Genomic DNA, 21,872 nt, shown 5'->3' with positions numbered 1-21,872 from the left:
AGGCAGTATTCTCTCTTGATTTTGTTTTGAAAGCCTATTCAATATTTTAAAAACAGCAGTGTGTACTGTTTCCCTCCCTCCCTCCCTCTTTCTTTCTTTTCTTTTCTTTTCATCTATCATCTGTCATCAAAATTTTGGTTTTCTTATTTCCTCTCTCTTAATTCTCCTAATACTTTTCAGACTAGCAGCAGTTGGAATGGCATTTAGCATGACTATTTTTTTTCTGGATTACAAGCAAAAGTTTCCCATTGGGGAAACCCATCCTCTAAAAATGGCTTTTGGTATGATGGGACTAGAGCTTTCATGTGGACAGATGAGGTCAGCATCCATTAACGTATTTTTTAATACTCAAAACCAAATTTCACATGTCCTTTCTTTTTAACAAATGAGAGATTAATAAAAGAAATTGTTAGTATTTTGTAAATTGCATTTTTCTTCTTTACGTCAACATTGTGTTTGAAGATACCACTTGTGCAGTGAAATCTATGGGATTTATGGAGGGTTACTTTTAAAGAGTTACTTCTTACACTTCTGTATAAAAATCTGACATCAGAAAACTTTTGAATGTTTTGTTTATGTGTTTTTGTCATTCTCCAACAAACTATTATGAGGAGAGACTTTGTGTTAATCTTAGAACTGACTAAAGTAAACTTTGTGGCTACAGCATTGTAATTCACACTTTCAGTCTGACAAAACAGTTCTGGGGAATTGAAAGGTTAGCTCATTTTTATTATTTGGTCATGGATAATAAAAGTACTTGCTTGAAAAACTTGGAATATTTCTTGTAATCTCACCTCACTGTCTTGTGGGGTCTTTTGTGTGTGTCTTATCAGGTCTATGTATCTGTTAGTACGTATCTTGCATTCTTGAAACAAGGCAGCAACAGAAATTCTAGTAATTTATTAGAGCAAATAGTTTATGGCGTGCCTGGAAAGAGTTGTGTTTGTTGAGTTGGTGCTATTTTTTCAAAACATCTAGAGATGTAAATGCTGCTTTTCTGACCCAGGGCCAAATATTTTTTTTATATTCCACAGCAGCAATTAACCTTTAAAAACATTGTGATGGTGTCATTTGCTAGCCAGGATAGGAATGAGGGCTGCTTGTCTCCAGGCTGTGTCTGTTAGAGGCAAACATGGCAAAGCATGCATTTCTTCTCGCCACCTGCTGTTGCTGCAAGCATTTCAGAACAGGAAAATTAATGTTATAACCAAAGTACGGTAATATTTTTATTGGAGCCAACAAAAAGGATCAAAGAAGTGGGTAAGTGAAGCTTATGCTTGGATGTTGAAACCCCAGAATCCACCACTTTTTAACAGCCTGAAGCTGGAGCAGGGAAATGTTAGGTAGTTTAATTGGATTAAACAATATAGCTACATGTAGAAAATTATTACACAGAGCAAACTCAAACAGACGTTTTATAAACTGGTATGTAAGAGGAATTGCCTCTTCCTTGCTCTACATGCAGCCTAATCCAGATTTTGATCTATTTCATGTTTTCGGAGCACTGTGTACAGTAAACATGTGGCAATTCATTCGGTTGTTCCCACTTAAGAAACATTGAGGACAAATAACCTGTTTCTTTTCTTTTTTTTGAAAGGCTTTTTTAAAATCGAAAATTAGAGTCTCTTTATCTTGAAGTATAAGATGATAGCAGTTCAATAGTTTTGTACTATAGAGCAGTGGGTTCACTTTCTTCCAATAATAGAGCAACATGTAAGCCAAAAAACCAGTGTTTAATAAACAAGAAAAACCTTATGGCATATTTTAAAGAGGGGCAGATTTATTGTAATGGAAAATGTTGTGAATTAGAGGCAACTTCATGTACTACATTCTTTGTGTGTGACTTTCTGAGTACATTGTGTCTCTTAAGAAATGGGGATGGCAGTTGTATAACTTTCTGTTGCAAAAATATTTATTTATTTAGATTGGATGATTAGTTCAGTTTAGATTAGATTAATATCCCAACCTTTGTTCAGTAGGTCAAGCAGGTATATAATACTCCTTCCTTTCATTTTTCTCTACCATGACAATCTTATGAGATAGGTTGGGTTGGAGGAGAATGTTATCAAAGTTATCCATCGAACTTCCATTGTGGAGGGTGGACTTGAATCTGATATCTCTAGTGCCAGTCCAACACATTAACTAAAATAACATTTTGGTCAGTCTTTTAAGATCTATGGGCAGCTCTTTTGTGTATATAATAACAGAGAAATTCTCCTTGCTCTGAAAGGCTATTTAATATTGAAAGACATTTCTTTTATTCACATTTACTCTAGTTTTATCGCCTGTGGGACTGGTACTTAGATTTCTCTTGTAGAAATATGCTCAGCTTCCCTGCCAGTTTATTGAATTGCAAAGCTGGTGTGTGCGCGCATGCACACATACACACACACACACACAAACATAAGTAGTACACAATTGAGCCCAAAATTCATGTTGTTAAGTGAGAAATTTGTTAAATGGAATTTTGCCACATTTGTTAAATTAATCACTTCAGTTGTTAATTTAGTAACATGGTTGTTAAGTGAATCTGGTTTCCCCATTGATGTGGCTTGTCAGAAGGTTGCAAAAGATAATCACATGACCCCGGGAAACTGCAGGAGTCATAAATGTAAGTCAGTTTTCAAACATCTGAATTTATGTCATGTGACCCTGGGAATCTTACAATGATCATAAGTGTGAAAAATAGTCATAATTAATTTTTTTCAATGCTGTTGTAACTTTAAACAGTCATTATATGTAAATATATATATTAGAGAGTAACAGGGATCCCTAGTTCATCTTCTGCGGCAATTTTTTTCAGAAAAATTCACGACTTTAGAAAATGTGCTTAAAAGCTAAGTCATAAGAAAATGAAGTAAAAGTCAAGTTTAGTGAAAATATGAAACTTCTAGTTGAGGCCAAAGAATCAAATATTGGCTACAATAAACAGAATTTGGGAGTTGTTGCTCAAAAAGAGGTCTAAGAGTCATCAATGACTTCTATGGAAGATATATAAGTATAGTTCTTGAACATACTTTCCAATACCAGGAGTCAGTATGGCATCATAGGGAACTGCTCCACCCTTATATCAATCAGTATTACACAACCAGCTGCATTCGATCTCTCCTTAGGCTGAACACTTTAATGGAGCTATTGCACCAACCCTGTTTCTTCCTCTCCGCAGATGTTTTTGTCTTGTGTTACTTGCTTTCCTGGAACCCCAGGCAAACCTCTCTTGGTCTGCTAATCTGCTTCACCTCTTATACAAAACCAAACAAACAAACAAACGATCTGTATTTTTATCTTTGTAAATATATAATTGAACGGAGACTCAGAAGAGCTTGTTTGTCAGCGTGACAAGTGCTTGACCGAGAACCATTTTAAATGTCCAACACTGCAGTTCAAAGCTAGGAATTCATTACTGCACAGAGCATAAAACACTGTCCCACTTGCAGGAGAGTCACTTGTCTTCCAGGCTCTATGGTACTAGTTGCATTTGCAGAGCGTTTTTAAATGAGGAACCCGGGATGGTAGAAAGGAAAGCATTCTTGGTGAGCGAGAATGGAGCTAAAAAACATTTAGGGTGATGTTAGTGAAGACCTGTCACATGCATTCAAGGGCAAGAAATTGTATCCACAACTTGGATAATTTAGGAAAAGGTTTCCATAGCAACTGTTAACTTTGAAGGGTGGAGGCAGAGGAAGGATGGCCTAGACATTGTTTCCATATACAATAAAGCAAGAGAAAAAAACAAGGGGAATTTCTCCCTTATAGATATAACAGTCTTCAGAGTGTTCCTACTCCAGCAGTGTTTGGTTAGAACAGTACGTACAGATTCATCATTCTGCCTATGGATTCTGTCCAGAATAAGCTGTTTCAAGCAAATTAAAAACTTTCAAACTTCAGTTATTATTTTTTGCTATTAAGCTTTACCTCCCCTGTCAGACCTTATTATTATCACAATTGCAACGTGGCTTTAACACACACACACACACACACACACACACACACACACACACACACAGATTTAAAGTAGGAATCTCTTTTTCCCCTAGATTGTATTCGTGTAAAGCCTGTAGAGAGGGCTGCTTTTCCCTTCTCTTGGGTTCCGAAGGGGTTAAGTATCTGTTTGCTTTGTGCAAAGATAGAAAAATGTGTTGAATGGCTTCCTACCCCAAGCAGCCAATGTATTGGCTAAGGGTGAGGGCGGTTCTGTTGTTAGAAGCATTTCCTGACCTGGATTTCTAAGGATCTGGAGCTTTAAAATGTTCTGTTTTCTTATTTGCAGTCCAAAGGCTCTAGTTACTCTCTTGTCCAGGCTGGTCGTGGTTTTATCTGCTTCTCTGACTTTGTCACTCTCTCTTTCCTTATCCAAAATAATGGTATTTAAACACAAATTGCCTTAAATTGAGTAATTGTATTGTTAAGAAAATTTCCCCAAGTTTTTTTTTTCCTGAGCAGGGCCCCTGAATCTTTGACCAAATGCCCTAATGCTTGAAACATTAAATAAATAAAATCCCATCAGCATGAGCCAAAATTATCTCAGTTTAGGGATTACCAGAAAGTAATGCTGCTGAGAGTAAAGGGGCTGAATGATCTTGGCTAAGTGTTCCCATGTGCACGCAGGTGTTTTCTAAATTATTGTTCTTACTGAACCACTTAGCAGCATGTCAGATATTACTTCTGAGCTCTCTTATTTTATCTTCATTGTAGTCAGATGTTCTACAGCGGTATGGGGTGGAGCTAGGGAAAACCTGCTGTATCTCAAATGTAGGAATGCTTTGCAATTTAGGAATCCTTCATATGCCTATTTAAACGTCCCTTTGTTCTATGTTTCTCTCTCATTTGAGGAAGATGTGGCCACGTAAGCAACCATAGATTTATCGTTAAAGCTTCACTTCTCCTTCATTCAGTCTAGGCATCATCTTTTCAAGCATATGTGAAAGACTTGACATATAGATATAAATCCAGATTCTGAAGTAGGCATTGCTCAGGACATTGGTTCTAAGTATCTGGAATTTTAAACGTGAAGTAAGTTTCCCCAAACTACACTTTATCCACTGATATGAGTACAATGCAAGATATCACACAGTCTTCCAAGAAAATGAGACCATGTGTCCTCACATTTGAATATGGGAGTGTTGGCAAATACTTGGAGTTGTTTTCATGTACTGAATATTTGTGAACTCATTTTGGCAGTTCTTTATTCTCCAAGAGATTGACTATGTGCCATCAAGTTCTTACTGACTCTTCATGACCATGTAGATAGATTTTCTTTTCTGTCTTTCACGTCTTCCAGGGATGCCCCCGTTGCCACTATAACTGAGTCCAACTATCTTGTTGCTGGTCATCCTCTTCTTTTTCTTTGACCCTTTCGCAGCATTAGAACCTTCTCCCAGAGAGCAAGGTCTTGGTATAATGTATCCAAAATAGAATAATTTAAGCCTGGTGCCTCAAAAGAAAACCTCTGCATTGATTTGTTCTAGGATCCACTTGTTTTCCTGGCTCTCCATGAAATTCTCAGAAGTCTTCTCTCATACCGAAGTCCAAAGCTTCAGTATTCTTCCTATCCTGCTGCTTTAAACTCCAACTTTTGCTCCCATAGAGTATTCTCTTAGTAGCACTTAAATAGTTTAGTAGTAGTTGGAAGAATTCTTCACATTAACTGAAAGGCATTAAAAAATCCTGTTCAGCTGGCTATTCCAGTCTCTTTTCTGATTTCAGGCAGACTGCAGAAAAATTGTCCTTACTTGCGGGTGGGTGGGATCTCTATAAAATGGATACCAAAGCTAACAGTGCATATTTACAGTTCTAACCATTGGGACTACCCTGTTTCTCCAACAATATGGCCTCCCCCAATAGGAAGTCCCAGCATGTTTTATAGGCATGAAATGAAATTAAGCCCCTCCCCCCATATTAAGGCCTATAATAAAACATGAGAAATGGGGGGGAATGGTGGGGGGGCTTGCCGTTAGGAAGTACTCTTGTTGCACACCCGGATATGGTGCTGCCTGCGTTGACCCTGATACAAAGTGCCCCACCAATGCCGAGGTCAACATCCAAGCCGTCGCTGCCTGCCCACCCAAAGATGCAAGGGGGGGGGAATTAAGTCACCCCCGAAAAGACGGCCTAGCCATTTTTTCGGGGCTCAAAAAAAAAAAAAAATAAGACCCGGCCTTATTATATGAGAAACACAGTATATTGTTTCCACTAACAGCCTTCAGGTGCACTGTACCTGTTTATCATTCCATGAATCTGTCTGCAGTGTTCCTGTTCTGGAATACTAAGAAATTGATGCTCTCCTAGCACTGCCATTCTTCACACAAGGCAGTGTAGATAGCAAACCAGACTTCATTAAATGTTCCATGTTGCACAAGTAAAACACAAGGCCTTTTTAGTGTTTAACTCTTCTTGGTTTTGTATATATCTTGGCAAACTTGATTTCCAAGACTGTGCTGTAAATGTCTTTCCACACTTTGGGGATGGTGAGTGGCTACTGTCTTGCCTTCTTAAATCTTTCCCAGAGTTGTTTGACTATTTTTTACTGCACCATGCAATCTCTACATCCTGCATTTTAAAGCCTTCTCTACTTAAGTTAAAGTAAAAACTGAATTTTGTTTGGTGGAGTAGACAAGGATGACTAAAAATAATCTCTTTCTCCAGCTATTGACACAAACTCTTACTATCTGTCTATTTATTTATTTATGTTAAATGTTAGGTGTTGCCCAGTTTCCAAGACTCAGGATTACTTGGAATAATTTTTCCCTGTCCAGCCATTATTTGGATATGCTGGAATTACAGCTTCCCAAATTCTCAGCTAAGATGGCCAGAGAGCTGACTGGAAATTCTGGGAAGGGCACAATACACTTTGAGGATACAGAGCTGGGAAAAAGCTGTTTAATTGTTGTTTTGAATCTTTGCTGCTGAATAAAGAACATGAAGGCGTTTGTGCTGGATCAATAAGTTCAGTTAACTTGCATTTGTTCCTAATAGCAGTCATCCCATATTCTTTGAAAGAATTCAGAGAAGGAAGACATGCAGGAACCATCCATTTCCTATTTGTCTCCACGAATAATCAAGGATAGACTTCTTCTAGATAGAGAAGCTCTGTCTTTCTAAGTAGGTAGCATCTGCCTAGACTTTGGAAGTATATCGGGTGCCTTTGCTTAATATGGGTATCTGCTGTCCCCTTCTAGCCATAAACAGCCAACTGAGCTTTCCTTATAGCTCTGTTTGAATATCCAGAGAAGAATGCTGTTGGTGTGCTTCTTGAAACTTCAGAGATGGTATTTTGCATTGCTCTGGAAATATTCCTATATGTGGTTTCTCTCTTGTACTCCCAGACCAGCAGTTGCAACAAACATAATAAGAAAGTACAAGGAAATTGCCTATTACTCTCACAGGGTTGGAAAATAAATCAATTAAGCTCTTGTTGTTTATAGACTACTGTCACTTTCCAGGCTGAGTCATTTTGCAGTCATATCGGCTCTGACTTTTCACGAGCCTTTCTTGGGACTGTTAAGAACAGAATATTGGAATGAAACCCCGTACTCCACTTTTCATTAGTTAACTCTGTTTAGTGGTTTGAAGTACCACAAATACATTTCAGACTATATGATCCTATCAAGATTAAAGTAAAAAACAACAACAGAAGGTGCTAGAAAACAAACATTTTGATCAATATACATACGTTTAATTTGCTTCTGCATTATAATTGACAGTATCATGGAAGAAGTGAAAAACTCAGTGCCCTTCCTGTTCTCAAAAGCTTTTCTGTTTCTTGAAAAGCCCCATCGTGGTTTCAAAAGTTCTATTTTAATCCATATGAGGCTGTGGATCCAGAAGCTTGTGGCTTTGAGATACATATTTTGATCAAAACTTGCCTATTGGCTTTAGATACCCAGTAGTTTTTGCTCTAAAGCAGGTCTCTTTTGTTGCTCTGAGCTTTACTGTATTTTGGTATTTTACTGCTTTACTCTTCACTTCTGGAGAGCAGCAACTATAAGGTAAAAGGAATAGTTTAGTTATTTTCTAAAGGTTATCCCCTCAACCAACTTTGGGGGTGGGGGAAGCTTTCTTCCTGATTATCATTTTGCTCAATTAAGGACAAGGATATTACTTATCTATTTCAGTTCCTTATTTTGTCTGTATACCTTACTCCAGCCTTGCCTGTAGGACTTGCTATTAGTTAGGAATTATTAGTAATATTCTGTGCGGTAGGGCCTTTGGACTGGCATAGAGAGCTGAAGTGGTGAATGGTGTTAGAATAGCATGTGAGTCCTTTTGAGCATGGTGGGGAGGCGTCTCCATAGCCAAATGCTAGGCAGATGCTAGTTTTTCTATGAAGGGATTCTGTCCTTCCTCCGAAGTCTACATTTCTGCTTGTTTTGTTCTGATTTTAACCATGTCATTCTTGGTAGTATGTTGATTATTTAAAAAAGGATAAAAAGAAGAGAGACATGCTATTTTTTTTAAAGAAATGGCTCCAAGTACATTAAACTATGTACATCGCCATCCACCTCCTCCATCCCTGTATCACCAGTTTTTCTGTGTTGAAAAAATTAAAGTTGAGTAAACAGTTGCCAGTCTAATTGCCTATGGAGATTCCCAGTCATCCAGGTCATGGTTGTCCCAAAGGTGCTTTGGGACCTTTGGGAAAGACCAGTTGCCCCTTGAAAAAAGTACCTTTGGGTCTTGCCAGTCTAGATATTAAAAGGCATGTTCCAAAACTGATATTAGTATGTTTGAGTGGACTCATAATAAAAGTATCACAAGTATCACAAAGAAGGGGGGTTTATGGGAAGGGGTCAGTAGAATGAAGGTAATTTTTTTGGGAGAAACAAAACAGAAACTGTTATAAACAAAGAATGGATGGTGAACAGTGTGTGGTCAAAAATTAAAACTTAATGTTTGTATTTGGACTGAATTGAAACATGGAATTCGGTCTTGTGATGATAAGATGCTGCATTGCAAAACTTTAAATAAAACTAGATCTTTAGATTTGGGATCTTGAAATCTACCACATGGCCCTATGGGAGGCGTGTCAAACTCAAGGCCTGGGGGCCGGATCCAGCCCACAGGGTGCTTAGATGTGGCCCATGGGGCTGCCCTGCAAACAGCGAAAGACTGGCCCGTGGTGCCTCTGCCAGTGAAAATGGAGCTCCATTTTCACTCGAGGGTTTTAGGAGGCTGTCACAGCTGAAACGGAGCTCGGGAGCCCATTTTCTCTGGCAGAACGCTCAGGCCACCACAGGTGCCCTCAACACAAGTGATGTCAAGCTGCCCATGCCTGCCCTGGCCACACCCACCCCAGCCCCCTGAGGCCAACACAACACTGTTGCGGCCCTCAACGATATTGAGTTTGACCACCACCACCACCACCACCCCGTCCTATGGCATCATTATACCTCTTTTGCTATTTGCTCAATGTCATGGCCACTTGACTGTTTGTATTTTTAAAAATATTATGTTATACTTAAAAAACAGGAATCCACCTTGCTATGAAGGACCAGCCTTTTGTATCATCATTATTTTTTAAAAAATGCCTAGGATTCCTAAGCTAGGATTCCTAAGCTTTCATAGAAAACAAAAATGTCAAGTAATGCAGCTCACCGTGTTCACTGGAAATGCACTTTACTATTTAGAAAAAGGGCAAAGGTAAGCAGAAGTAATAAAATCAATCTGCTGGGTTGTGGGAGTGGCAATTGACATTCTGGTAAATAGCCATAAAGTGCTCATTTATGGGGGACTCTAATGTGTCTAGTATGCTTTGATGAAGCAGTAAAGGCAGTTTTCCTTGAGGTGAGGAGCATCTCCTTCTAAAAATGCCTAGTAACCATCTCTCCTTATTTCTCTTCTCCAGTGTGTCCTCCCGCATGTAAGTCTCAGGGCTGTACCTCAACTGGCAAGTGCTGCCATACAGAGTGCCTTGGCAACTGCATTGAGCCCAACAATCCAGAGAAGTGTGTGGCATGCCGGAATTTCTTTTTGGATGGCAGGTGTATAGAAAAATGTCCACCTAATTACTATCGCTACAAAGGCTGGCGGTGTGTGACTTTCAACTTCTGTCAGGAGCTACACAATAAATGCAAGATGGCCCGCAAGTCTGAATGCCATGTTATCCACAATGGCGAATGCATCTCTGAGTGCCCTTCCGGTTACATCTTGAACTCTACCAAGTGAGTTCTTCCTTTTTATCGTCTCTTCTTATTGGTGGGTGTAGAGATACCATAGCTGTGTTTTGAGAGGTACATCAGGATTAGTAGCAAATAAATTACAAATGAGAAATAAAAAAGGGGGGAAATAGCATTTTGTGCCAAGCAATAATAAAGAAACTTGCAATCTAAAATATTGAGAAGCTTTCAGATTTGTAGTGCTGTCATAGTTCTCAGATAACAGATAATCAGAGTTGGAAGGGACTTTATAGGTCATCTAGTCCAACCCCCACCCAACTTGTGGAATTCTGGGGTTGGAAACCTTACACCATTTCTGACAAATGGCAGTCCAGACTTTTCTTGAAAGCCTCCAGTGATGAAGCTCTCACAACTTCTGAAGGCAACTTCTGTTCCATTGGTTGATTGTTCTCGCTGTCAGAAAGTTTCTCCTTATTTCCAGGTTAAATCTCTCCTTGTTCAGTTTCCATCCATTATTCCTTGTCTGGCCTACAGGCACTTTAGAAAATAGCTTCTTGACATCTTCCTCTCAGTAAGGGTAGAAATGTTCTTTTTCTCCCCGTAACATTAAAGTCAAGAGTAAAGCTAAATCATGAATACTTACTCTTTAAGTAATAGTCTAAGATATATTCTGCAGACTATGCTAATCATTTTAAATTAGATAGTATTGAGTGAAAATATATTTAATGTATGCATATATTATTTAAAAGCAACTTAGTATTTCTGCAGTTTATGGAATTGGATGGAATGATAATTATATATACACACATATTTGTTCTGCCTTCCAAATACTTGGAAAACATTCCTTGGTTTTCCGTACTTGGAATTTGTCTCCTTCCAGCTGATCATAATTTTTGCAAGGAGATGACTGGATTTTCTGATTCCTTATGTTGTAAAGAGGGAAAAATGAAGAGCAACATGTTCATAGGAGAGAGGAAATGGACAATTCGGAGCATTCTCAGTAAAAAAAAAAAAAGATAATTGGCAATTAAATTGTTTTTCACAGGAGAGCTTGTTTCTATTTCTATTTTATTTCTATTTTGGTTCTTAGTTTTAAACTGCTCAGAGTCATATGAAGAGTGTGTAGCCTATAAAATAAATTAATAGTAAATCAGATATTTTTCTGAACATTAGTATTAATTGTAATATTTTTCAGTTCAGTTCATTCCAAGAACTTTGAACGAATGTGGGGTTTTGAGCCTGGTGGCAGTTTTCTTTGCTTTTCTGAAAGTAAATCCATTCTAGTATGATAGCATTTTGCTGGCAACATACCAACTACTTTATTTGCCTACCTGCCGATTTCACTATGATATATTTCTTTTTAAAAAAATTCTACAAGATGATTGACTCCTGTGCAAAAAATCTTGTTTGAAATTTGAATTATTAAGGAACCAGGAAGATAACAAACCAACGTAACCATGGGGACAAGATGATAGCTGTATTGTCAAATTCTTCATCCTGGTTGAGGTTGGGAAAAAAATTACCTGACGAGATTAGCTAATTATTAAGTCATCACCTGTTTGCAGATTGTAGGTTCTTGTAACAGGGGCTATGAACTCTAGAATCTTTTCCTAGATTGGAAAAAGTTAGTGTTTTATTGCACCATTATCCATTATATTAAGCATTGGACAGCCTGAATGATCCCCTCTGGTATTTTCTTTTTCAGCTTGCTCTGCACACCCTGTGCGGGTCTCTGTCCCAAAACCTGTGATATGGGTGAGGGAAAGATAATAGATTCGGTTACTGCTGCACAGGCTCTCCGAGGCTGCACCGTTGTGAATGGAAGCTTGACTATCAACATTCGTGGAGGAAGTGAGTGTCTTATGTCCGGTTTTACTTTGTGCCAATCAAGAGAAAGTGTAAAACAGGTTTTTTTTTCCCTGTCCAGTGACCTTGTTCACATTTTTAAAAAAGTTTTGGGTGAGGGATGATGGTGTATTTCAAGTTAGACTTGGAGGATATTCCCAAATTTTAGTCTACCAGAAAGTCACAGTTTTGCCAGTCTATTTTCAATAATGCAAATTTACAAAGCTCAGGGATGCAAAAGTGTGGCCTAAGGGCCAAATGTGGCCTACTGACATCTCTTTTTGAGGGTAAGTTAAGGAGGAAACTGGCAGATTTAAATCTTGCAAAAACATAAGGAATCTCTTTCATCTCTTAACATTTCCAATATACTTCCTCCTCCCCCAAAAAACTGTTGCAGATCCTATTCACTTCCCAAATGCCATTCTCAAAACACTTGATTGGCACTTAAACCAAGGGAACTTCTATTGTACTGTCCTGGGTAGTTCAACCTGGGCCTAATAAGATAAGCAAGCACACTAGTAAAGGACAAAGGAGCAATGTCTGGGAAAGACCATGACATATGCCTCTGTTTTGGGGCATGGAAGCTACTTGCTGATTATTATTTTTGGTGGTTGTAATAGTGACTTTGGGTGCTTCTTCACATAGGTTAGCACCCAGTATGAATAAGAAGCTACTCTTTGTTCATAATTTTGTGGCTTGAATGGCTGATGTTTCATCCTCCTTTAGCTAACATTGCTGCTGAGTTGGAAGCCAACCTTGGTTTGATTGAAGAAATATCAGGTTATCTGAAAATTCGTCGCTCCTATGCCCTGGTCTCTCTTTCTTTTTTCCGCAAGCTGCATCTGATCAGAGGACAGACTTTGGAAGCAGGGTGAGTTCAGTTCTTCAGAGATATCTTGAACCCTTGAAAATATTATTGAGAGCAATTATATCTTTTGCCACTGTTGCATTATTATAAAGCATCACAAGCAAGTCAGTCTGCTATTAAAGACTCAGGGTAGGAAAAGTGATAGTTGATTTTGATCTCCGGTTCTTTGGTCTCTACTCTCAAGAGAGGTTTTGAGTGGGATTTAGAAATGAGAGCTGATTATAAAAGAGGCAGATTGGCAATCTCTTTCTTTTCTTTTCTTTTTCTTTTTGCATTTATTTTCTTTATGTCCTTTTATTCCTTATCCAGAAATTATTCATTTTATGCCCTGGACAACCAGAATCTCCGCCAGCTTTGGGACTGGAGCAAACACAATCTCACTATTGCCCGAGGGAAGCTGTTCTTCTACTACAACCCCAAATTGTGCCTGTCAGAAATCCATAAGATGGAAGAGATCTCAGGAACAAAAGGGCGCCAGGAGAAGAATGATATTGCTCTCAAGACCAATGGTGACCAGGCTTCTTGTAAGGATGAGTTGCTGCTATCCAAGGAAATAAATAATTCTAAAATGATATGATATGTCTTTCCTTAGTTATGGATGAGTGGAGGATGAACATGATCATCCTCCACTTGGTTAGGATGCACATAGCTACTCTTTTGGGGTATCTGTATGCATCTATGTTCATCTTAAGTAACGTTTATTGATTATTACTTCACAGTCTCTTGTTTTTGCTGTTAATTAGAAAATTGTTTTGCATTAAGACTTTTGGATTAGGCAAAGACCAAAGGCATATTTATCTCAATGGCTTTAGGAATCATGCTACCATTCTCACTTTGACTTTGGGGTCAGTAATTGCGTACTAATGTGGTTGAAGCTTTATTTTAATCTCAAAGCAACAAGGAGAGGAAGTGGGCATTGGTCCAGAACCATACATTTGTTGTGTTTTTGGCTTTGTTTCCTTCTGGGAATGTTTCTGCATTCAAAGATGTAGCTTCCAAATTGATAACATCCTGTTTATGTATGCTATATATTTTCTGACTGAATTGTAAAGCAAATCCAGCCCTCGTTTATGAATTTCTGCCAGGCTGGCAGAGCACAGGACAATTTGTCCCCACAGCCTCCCTTAGCGATAGCACATATGTGTGTGAGAGGCTCTCTACCGTCTCTCTAAAGATCAGAGGGGCTTGATCTCTATGGCCACAGCTGCCTGCATTGTATTAATTCATGAGGGTGGGGTAATAAAGATCATACTTCCCCCCTCTTTCTTTCTTTCTCTCTCTACCTCCATTTTCAGATTTAAAAAAATCAGTCTCTTATTTCTGCTAGTCCAATGTGTTGTTCATGTTCCTCTGATTCAAGCCAGTTTGGTCTAGTGGTTAAAGCACCAGGCTAGAAACCAGGAGACTGTAAGTTCTATTCCCGCCTTAGGCATAAAAGCTGGCGGGTGTCTTTGGGTCAGTTACTCACCTCACCTCGCAGGGTTGTTCTTGTGGGGAAAATAGAAAGGAATAATAGGTATGTTTGCCATTATTTATAAAAATAATAAAGGCATGATATAAACAAACAATGCCCCATGGTGGCTTTTTCATTAACACCTACTTTGGTCTCTGAGTTCAAGCCCTGCGTTCAAGCCCATGATATTTCATTTGACAGTAACCCCCCAAATAGGCGGGTACAAATCACTGGGTACAAATGCTCTTGACTTTCTCTTCTAATTCACCATTACTTTCCTGTTGAACTAACATCACTTCTGTGAGTCGCACAGAGTATGGGATTTGCTTTTCTAGATACAACACCAAATACTCAATTTGGTATGGTCTTACCATTGTTTCTTGTACGCGCAAATGCTTGATAATACAAATGTGATGTCATTTTCTGCAGGTGAGAATGAATTGCTGAAGTTTACTAAGATAAAAACATCCAGTGACAAAATTGTACTGAAATGGGAGCCATATTGGCCACTGGACTTCCGTGACCTTTTGGGCTTCATGGTGTTCTATAAGGAAGCGTAAGTAAACAATCCTTGTGAAAGTTAGGTTCCCAGATATCGAGCCTATATTGTGTAGTGCAGAAGAGCAAGGCTGAGAAAGGTTAATGGTCAGTGATCCACAAAGTACCAGAGTTGTCTCCAGCTTTATTTCTTTCATTGAATATTTTTGCAGACTGAATGTAGATAGAAGTACTAGTCTTCATAGTTGGACAGAACAAAGCAACCTGTAGCTAAGAGGCTTTGTAAATATTACAATTACAAAAATATAGTGATACTCAATAGATTTGATCATATGTTAAATGTAAAATAAATTGATTAACCGTGAGGAAAAACAAAATTAGCTTTGTAGTTACTCTAAATACATCCAAACTCTTGACATTAGCCATTTTTTAATTACTAATCTTACACTTAGCTTTAAAAATGCTTCACATTAAAAGAAATAAATAACAGCAGCTCTGTCAAAACGTCAGTTATGTTCAGTAGGCAAAAAACATTGTGGCCTCTGCTTTTATTCGTAACCCAGTGGAGGCTATCAAGTTGCTAGTGGGAATAGCTTCATGTATGGATGCACTTGCTCTTGAGTGCTTGGCTTTACCATTGTACTACACCAAAATTGGCATTCTTTGTTCACTTGGGTTATTTGGCCATTTTAGGCTGATACGATTCTCTACACACCTAGCACTATCATTGGCCAGTCTGGTTAGAGAGAAGAGTTCTTTTTCCTCTCCATAATTCTGAACTTGTATCCCTTGCCCCCCATTTAAAATGAATAGCACATTTCTTCCTACACGTATGTATTGCTTTTCTGAAATAGCAGCTAGTGTCTTTTCCCTTCTTTTTTGGGCTAGTCCCTTTCGGAACGTGACGGAATTTGATGGCCAGGATGTTTGTGGCTCCAACAGCTGGACGGTGGTGGATATTGAACCTCCTTCCCGGGCATCCGATGCCAAACTCAAAGACCCTGGATATCTGATGCGGGGCCTGAAAGCCTGGACTCAGTATGCCATTTTTGTGAAGACACTGGTCACTCATACAGATGAGCAGAAAATCTATGGGGCAAAGAGCGAGATCATATACATTCGAACTAATGCTTCTGGTGAGCAGTACTACTGTCTTGCAATGTTTAAGAACTGCCAGTCAAAACAGTTCTTGGGGGAAGGATTGTTGTAATTGATTCCCTGACTTAATAATTATGTACTAGATAATTATGTTAATGTATTGCTGCAGAGTTTGTTAGAAAAGACTTGTAGGTTATCTAATGTGACTTCTTTCATAGCAGAAATCCAGCAAACCATCTACCCCTAGCTGGCCCCAGCTCCCATTTGAAAATCTTTTTCAATTCTCAACACCAGGAAATTCCCCAAATTATGCATCTGAACCTCCTTTCCTTTTTAATTCAATTTCATTGGTCCTTGCCCCACTCTTAGTTTTAGCAAAATAGGTCCACTACTGTATGTTGCATCCTTTTAGATATTTATAGATATCTATTTATAATTGTAATAATTTATAATTGACCATTGTAAAATCTTCCCTAAATTTTCTCTTGCAAGCCAAACATACCCAGATCCTTTAATTGCTCCTTATAGACTTTTGTTTCCAGACCCCTTATCTTCTTGATTAGTTGTCCTCTGAATCTGTCTGGCTGCTCTATTTACCATTTAAAGTTCATTATTCAGAAGTGGCCATAGCATTCCAAGAACAATCAAACCAGCTCAGAATAAAATAGAGACAATTAAACAGCCGAAAAGGAAGCAAATCGCCAAAACACTCATCATCAATCAGCATTCAGATGTTAAATTAACATCAAGATTAACATTAAACCAACAATCAAGTAGTAAGCAATACCTGAATACCCCCAACTACCTACTCAGATAAACAAGCTAACAATAAACAACAGTCCAATCAAGGGACCATGAAGACTACTCCCACCAACACTGACAGGGCAAGTCACTAGTATATAAAACTAGAGCAAACCCCATTCTGTACTAGCATTGATGATGTTACCTAACTTGTAATGAAACATCTGCAAGAAAATAACCAAGCTCAGAGTGCACCAAGGTCCTCACAGCTAAATTCCCAGCTACAAACATTCTCTTCTATTGAGAGACTCATTGTGTGACTTGATAAGGTTTTGTTCACCTTGTTCCTATTTTTTGATGGCTATATGTTTTTTTCTCTTGTCTCCAGTGCCAAGTGTCCCCCAGGATCCATTTTCTGTTTCCAACTCTTCATCACAGATCATTCTGAAGTGGAAGCCACCTTCTCATCCCAATGGGAATATTACACATTATATGATATCCTGGGAACAACAAAGTGAAGACAGTGAACTCTATGAACTAGATTATTGCCTGAAGGGTAAGGCAGGCTAGCTGTGTCTCCCTGTTTCCAGATTTAAACTTCTGATATTTTCAGAGCAAGTAGGTTGGTGCGCTTATTTAGTCCACTATTTAGCCTATCTCTACTCCATATGGGGCTGTCATTAAAAAGCATCTAGTAATTTTAATTCATAGAGAATGTAGCAGCCCAGATATTCGCCTGCAGTTATCACTTGGACCTGTGATACCTGTATTGTATCCCTGCATTAGTTCCTGGTAAAACTTCAGATGCAGTTTGAAGTTCTGGTGTTAAGCTATAAAAGTCTTTTATGGTGTGGCACTTCATACAAGACTGTATCTTCTTACACAACTCTGTCCAACCTTATGATTATGCCATGAGTAGCAGCAGATTGTTCCCCACTTTTAATAAGTTAGAAAGGTGACGTTCAGAAAAAATAGTTACTTTTGGGTGGCACCAGCCCTTTGGGTTGGCTTCTTGCTTGAGATTAGATTTCACTCAGCCACCTTTCAGAAGATGTTGACAACTGAGCGGTACCAAAAGGTATTTGGATTACAACACCTCTTTGTTGATATTGTGATTTGTGGGTTTAGTCATGTTTGTATTTTTGGTTAATTGTATCTATAAGCAGCAAGAGTTTGATGAATTTCAGTGGGTAAAAATCTAATAAACTAACTCCGGCTACATTAATATTCAGACATATCATACCAGCACTGTGGATTTAACCTTAATTAAGCTTCTTTGATTAACCTGGAAAGAGGTGATTTGAGCAAACCTACACTAACCAACAGCAATTAACTAAAATGTCTGAACATAACTGGCATCTTCTACACATGCTGGGCCAATGTTCCCATAATCTAACCAACATGGTTAGTAGGCTATGTAACAGGCTGCCTAACCCTCTGTTTTGAATTAAGAAAAGTGTCATGGAGCAGGTAGAAACAAATAACATCTATCTGCAAATCCTTAAACCAATTATATATTTTTATGGGATTATACAACAAGTTTTGAGGTCACCTTCATGATCCGGGGAGAAGGAGTGATTGCTTTAGCAAGCTGTAGTCAGGTACTATATTCAACCCCCAGACATATTCAATTAAAGAGGACCTTGCTTGAATTTCAGTTCTTTCCAGTAGGAATTGGCATTACATATTTAAAAACATGAGGCTATAATTCCCTTACTGACCATTCATCTTTTAGGATCATTAGACATAAAAGCTTTATTATCTATCCATCCTGCAGGCTTGAAGCTACCCTCTTGGACATGGTCTCCCCCTCTAATAGAAGACAACTTCAAGCACAATGGGACTGAGGGTGACAAAAGAAATGAAAACTGTTGTACCTGCCCTAAAACAGACTCTCAGATCAAGAGGGACTTGGAGGAATCTGCCTTCAGGAAGACTTTTGAGAATTACCTGCACAATGAAGTCTTTGTTCAGAGGTAAGTCCCTGAGTCTGGCTTTCTTCTGGCTCTACTGAGGACAGACTTCCTTTCTTTGCTTTCAAAACTAGAGATGGAAGTATCCTGTATTAGAGCAGGGATCCACAGCTTCCAGTCCCCGGTCTGGTACTGATTCGTGGTCTGTTGGGAACTGGGCCATGCAAGCAGCAGGTAAGCACATGAGCATGTGAAGCTCCATTTGTGCAAGTGGCAGGCATACATGAGACCCCTCTCCCCCCCTGCTGCTGCCGGTCCACAGCGCTGAAAAGGTTGGGACCGCTATGTTGGAGTACTTAGTTTATAGTACTGAACAATACTAACACTATTTCTGTTGGAAAACAGCTATTTCTTTGAGAGCTTTTACAGTGTGCCAAGAAACCCCTGAGTCACGGGGTTCAGTTAACAATGACAACAGGAATGCTAGAATTGTTGTTGCTAAATGAATGTTTATGTTGAATAGAATAGAAATAGGAATAGAATAGAATAGAATAGAATAGAATAGAATAGAATAGAATAGAATAGAATAGAATAGAATAGAATAGAATAGAATAGAATAGAATAGAATAGAATAGAATAGAATAGAATAGAATTATTCATTGGCCAAGTGTGATTGGACACATAAGGAATTTGTCTTGGTGCAAATGCTCTCAGTATACATAAAAGAAAAGATATATTTGTCAAGAGTCAAGAATCATCAGGTACCACACTTAATGATAGTCATAGGGTGCAATAAGCAATCAAATCATACTACTAGGAAACAGTCAATATAAATCGTAAGGATACAAGCAACAAAGTTACAGGCATGCAGTCACAAATGGGAGGGGATGGGTGATACGGAGTGATGAGAAGATTAATAGTAATAGTAGTACAGACTTTTTAAATAGTTGGACAGTGTTGAGGGAATTATTTGTTTAGCAGAGTGATGGCTTTCAGGGAAATACTGTCCTTGTGTCTAGTTGTTGTGGTGTGCAGTGCTCTATAGCATTGTTTTGAGGGAAGGAGTTGAAACAGTTTATGTCCGGGATGTGAGGGGTCTGTAAATATTTTCACAGCCCTCTTTTTGACTCGTGCAGTATACAGGTCCTCGATGGAAGGCAGGTTGGTAGTAATTGTTTTTTCTGCAGTCCTAATTACTCTCTAAAGTGTGTGTCTGTCCTGTTGGGTTGCAGAACCAAACCAGACAGTTATAGAGGTACAGATGATAGACTCAATAATTCCTCTGTAGAACTGTATCAGCAGCTCCTTGGGCAGTTTGAGCTTTCTGAGTTGGCGTTGCTTCGTGAGGGAAGTTCCAGTCCCATTTATAGTTGTAAGTAGAGGACTATGAGTAGTCTTTGAGTCTACAATTATTTAATGATCATTTGAAGTTGCAATAGCCTTGGAAAGTGTGCCTTATGGCTTGAAAGCATTTCTGGCTGTTGCAAAGACATTGCACCACCATTCTTGTTTAGTACCCATGAGGTCACTTAACAACCTCAATTAGGAATGACAGGATTATGGTAATTGAGCATAGCAGTCACATGACATCTTGCTTACTGACTACGTTGCACGAGTGAGACTGTGGTCCCAATAATTTGAGGACTATACCTGTAAACAGCTTGTTGTACCATATCTTCTGTTCTTGGTGGGTTCTGGCTAGAATGCCCTGGAAACATAGTGAGCTGCTGGTATTAGCATAATAGTGTCATTGATTCCTTATAGAAAGAGACTTTCCTTCCGTTCTAAGGTGTCTCAGATAATTGAGGCAACTTTGGCCATGCTGTTCCAATTGTTTGTGAGTCTTACTTTATCTAACCTAGCTGCTGGTCTTTTATAAGATAAGGGAACTTTGGTCCAAGCTTCCTAACAATCAAGCTGAATCAAGAATCTCCAAAGGTAATGATTCAACTAAGTCAGAGCCTTAGTGATGCTTGCAAAAGATAATGAAGTTTATGGAAGTTCTGGCATTACTTGCTTGTTGAGATTTCTCGGGCAGTAGCTGTATTTAAGGGAAAACTGATTTTTGCATACAGGTGGTCCTCAACTTACCACCACAATTGAGCCCAAAATGTATGTTACTAAACAAGACAGTTGTTAAGTTGAGTTTTGCCCCATTTTATGACCTTTCTTGCCACAGTGATTAAGTGAATCATTGCAGATGTTCAATTAGTAACATGGTTGTTAAATTGACTTTGCTCGTCAGAAGGTTGCAAAACGTGGTCACATGATCTCAGGACGCTGCAACTGTCATAAATATGAACCAATTGCCAAGCATCTGAATTTTGCTCATGTGACGATGGGGATGCTGCCACGGTTGTAAGTGAAAAACGGTCATAAGTCAATTTTTCAGTGTCATTGTAACTTTGGTCACTAAACAAACTGTTATAAGTCTTGGACCACCCAACCATCTTGAAAGAAGACAGTCTTTGTTTGATAGATATATAGTGGTAAAAACCTCAATTAAGAAGGAATTACATGCCAAAACAGTGACTAGTATTAGGTGCAATAGTAAAGATTTTCATCAATCTAATTTTCTTTGAAAACTCTACGAGGAAAATAATTTTTTTTCCTGAGATTTCTTTCTTGAAACATTCTTTGATAGCTGTGCCAACAAAGTAGATCTCATTTTTAATATCTTTTAGCTGTTATATTACAGATGTTTATATGTGTTTGCTCTCTGATATAGTATATCTATGAACTCTGGCCTACCGTGTAGGAGAATACAGCTTAGGACAGTACATGTGCTCAGGATAGCTGCTTTTACATGGCTAATAAAAATTGGATGGAAATGGACCCAGAATGTAGAATCTCCAACTTCCAGAAAAAACAAGAACTGTTTTTATGCTTGGATCTATATGTGAAGTCTTGTGGACATTTTACAAATACCTGCTCCCAGCTGAATTACATTTTAAAATGTTTTTGAGCAAATTAAAATCTGAACTAATCACCTCAGATAGTAAGCAGTACTTCAGACTGCTTCTTGTGGCAGATGTAGAAATTATTTTCACTCAAAGAAGACTAGAATTTCCCACCCCATTTTACTATATTACTAATTCTCAAAGTGGTCAATCCCATTTTTATAGAACTGACAGGCAGGTGGAAATGATATGTATGTGTATTGAGGTGAGGGAAAGAACACATGGTATGTATAGTTTTAAGGAAGTTGAGTTTTATGGCACCTTAAGGATTAAGAAATTATTCTTGGTTCACTTCATCAGATATAGAGAGTATCACCCACAACATCAAGAAAATTAGTACCATTTGTTAGCGATATCCAACTTATTTTTACTGAACAAACT

General features: G+C 38.5%; 1 protein-coding gene across 1 annotated transcript in view; it reads left to right on the top strand.

Moving 5' to 3' along the window:
• Positions 1–21,872, top strand: part of INSR (insulin receptor) — an 83,027-nt gene that overhangs the window by 43,472 nt on the left and 17,683 nt on the right. The window contains exons 3-10 of the mRNA XM_026670938.2: positions 9,845–10,160; positions 11,821–11,966; positions 12,687–12,831; positions 13,138–13,352; positions 14,711–14,837; positions 15,668–15,915; positions 17,007–17,174; positions 18,396–18,594. Of these exons, the coding sequence (XP_026526723.1) occupies positions 9,845–10,160; positions 11,821–11,966; positions 12,687–12,831; positions 13,138–13,352; positions 14,711–14,837; positions 15,668–15,915; positions 17,007–17,174; positions 18,396–18,594 (1,564 nt within the window). The remainder of the gene's footprint in view (positions 1–9,844; positions 10,161–11,820; positions 11,967–12,686; positions 12,832–13,137; positions 13,353–14,710; positions 14,838–15,667; positions 15,916–17,006; positions 17,175–18,395; positions 18,595–21,872) is intronic.

Source organism: Notechis scutatus, chromosome 1 (assembly GCF_049901735.1).
Source record: "Notechis scutatus isolate UNSWTSFEM ecotype Mainland chromosome 1, rNotScu1.2, whole genome shotgun sequence".
Classification (NCBI taxonomy): Eukaryota; Metazoa; Chordata; class Lepidosauria; order Squamata; family Elapidae; genus Notechis; species Notechis scutatus.
Note: the sequence above shows the minus strand (reverse complement) of the source record. Positions and strands in the feature narration are given on the sequence as shown.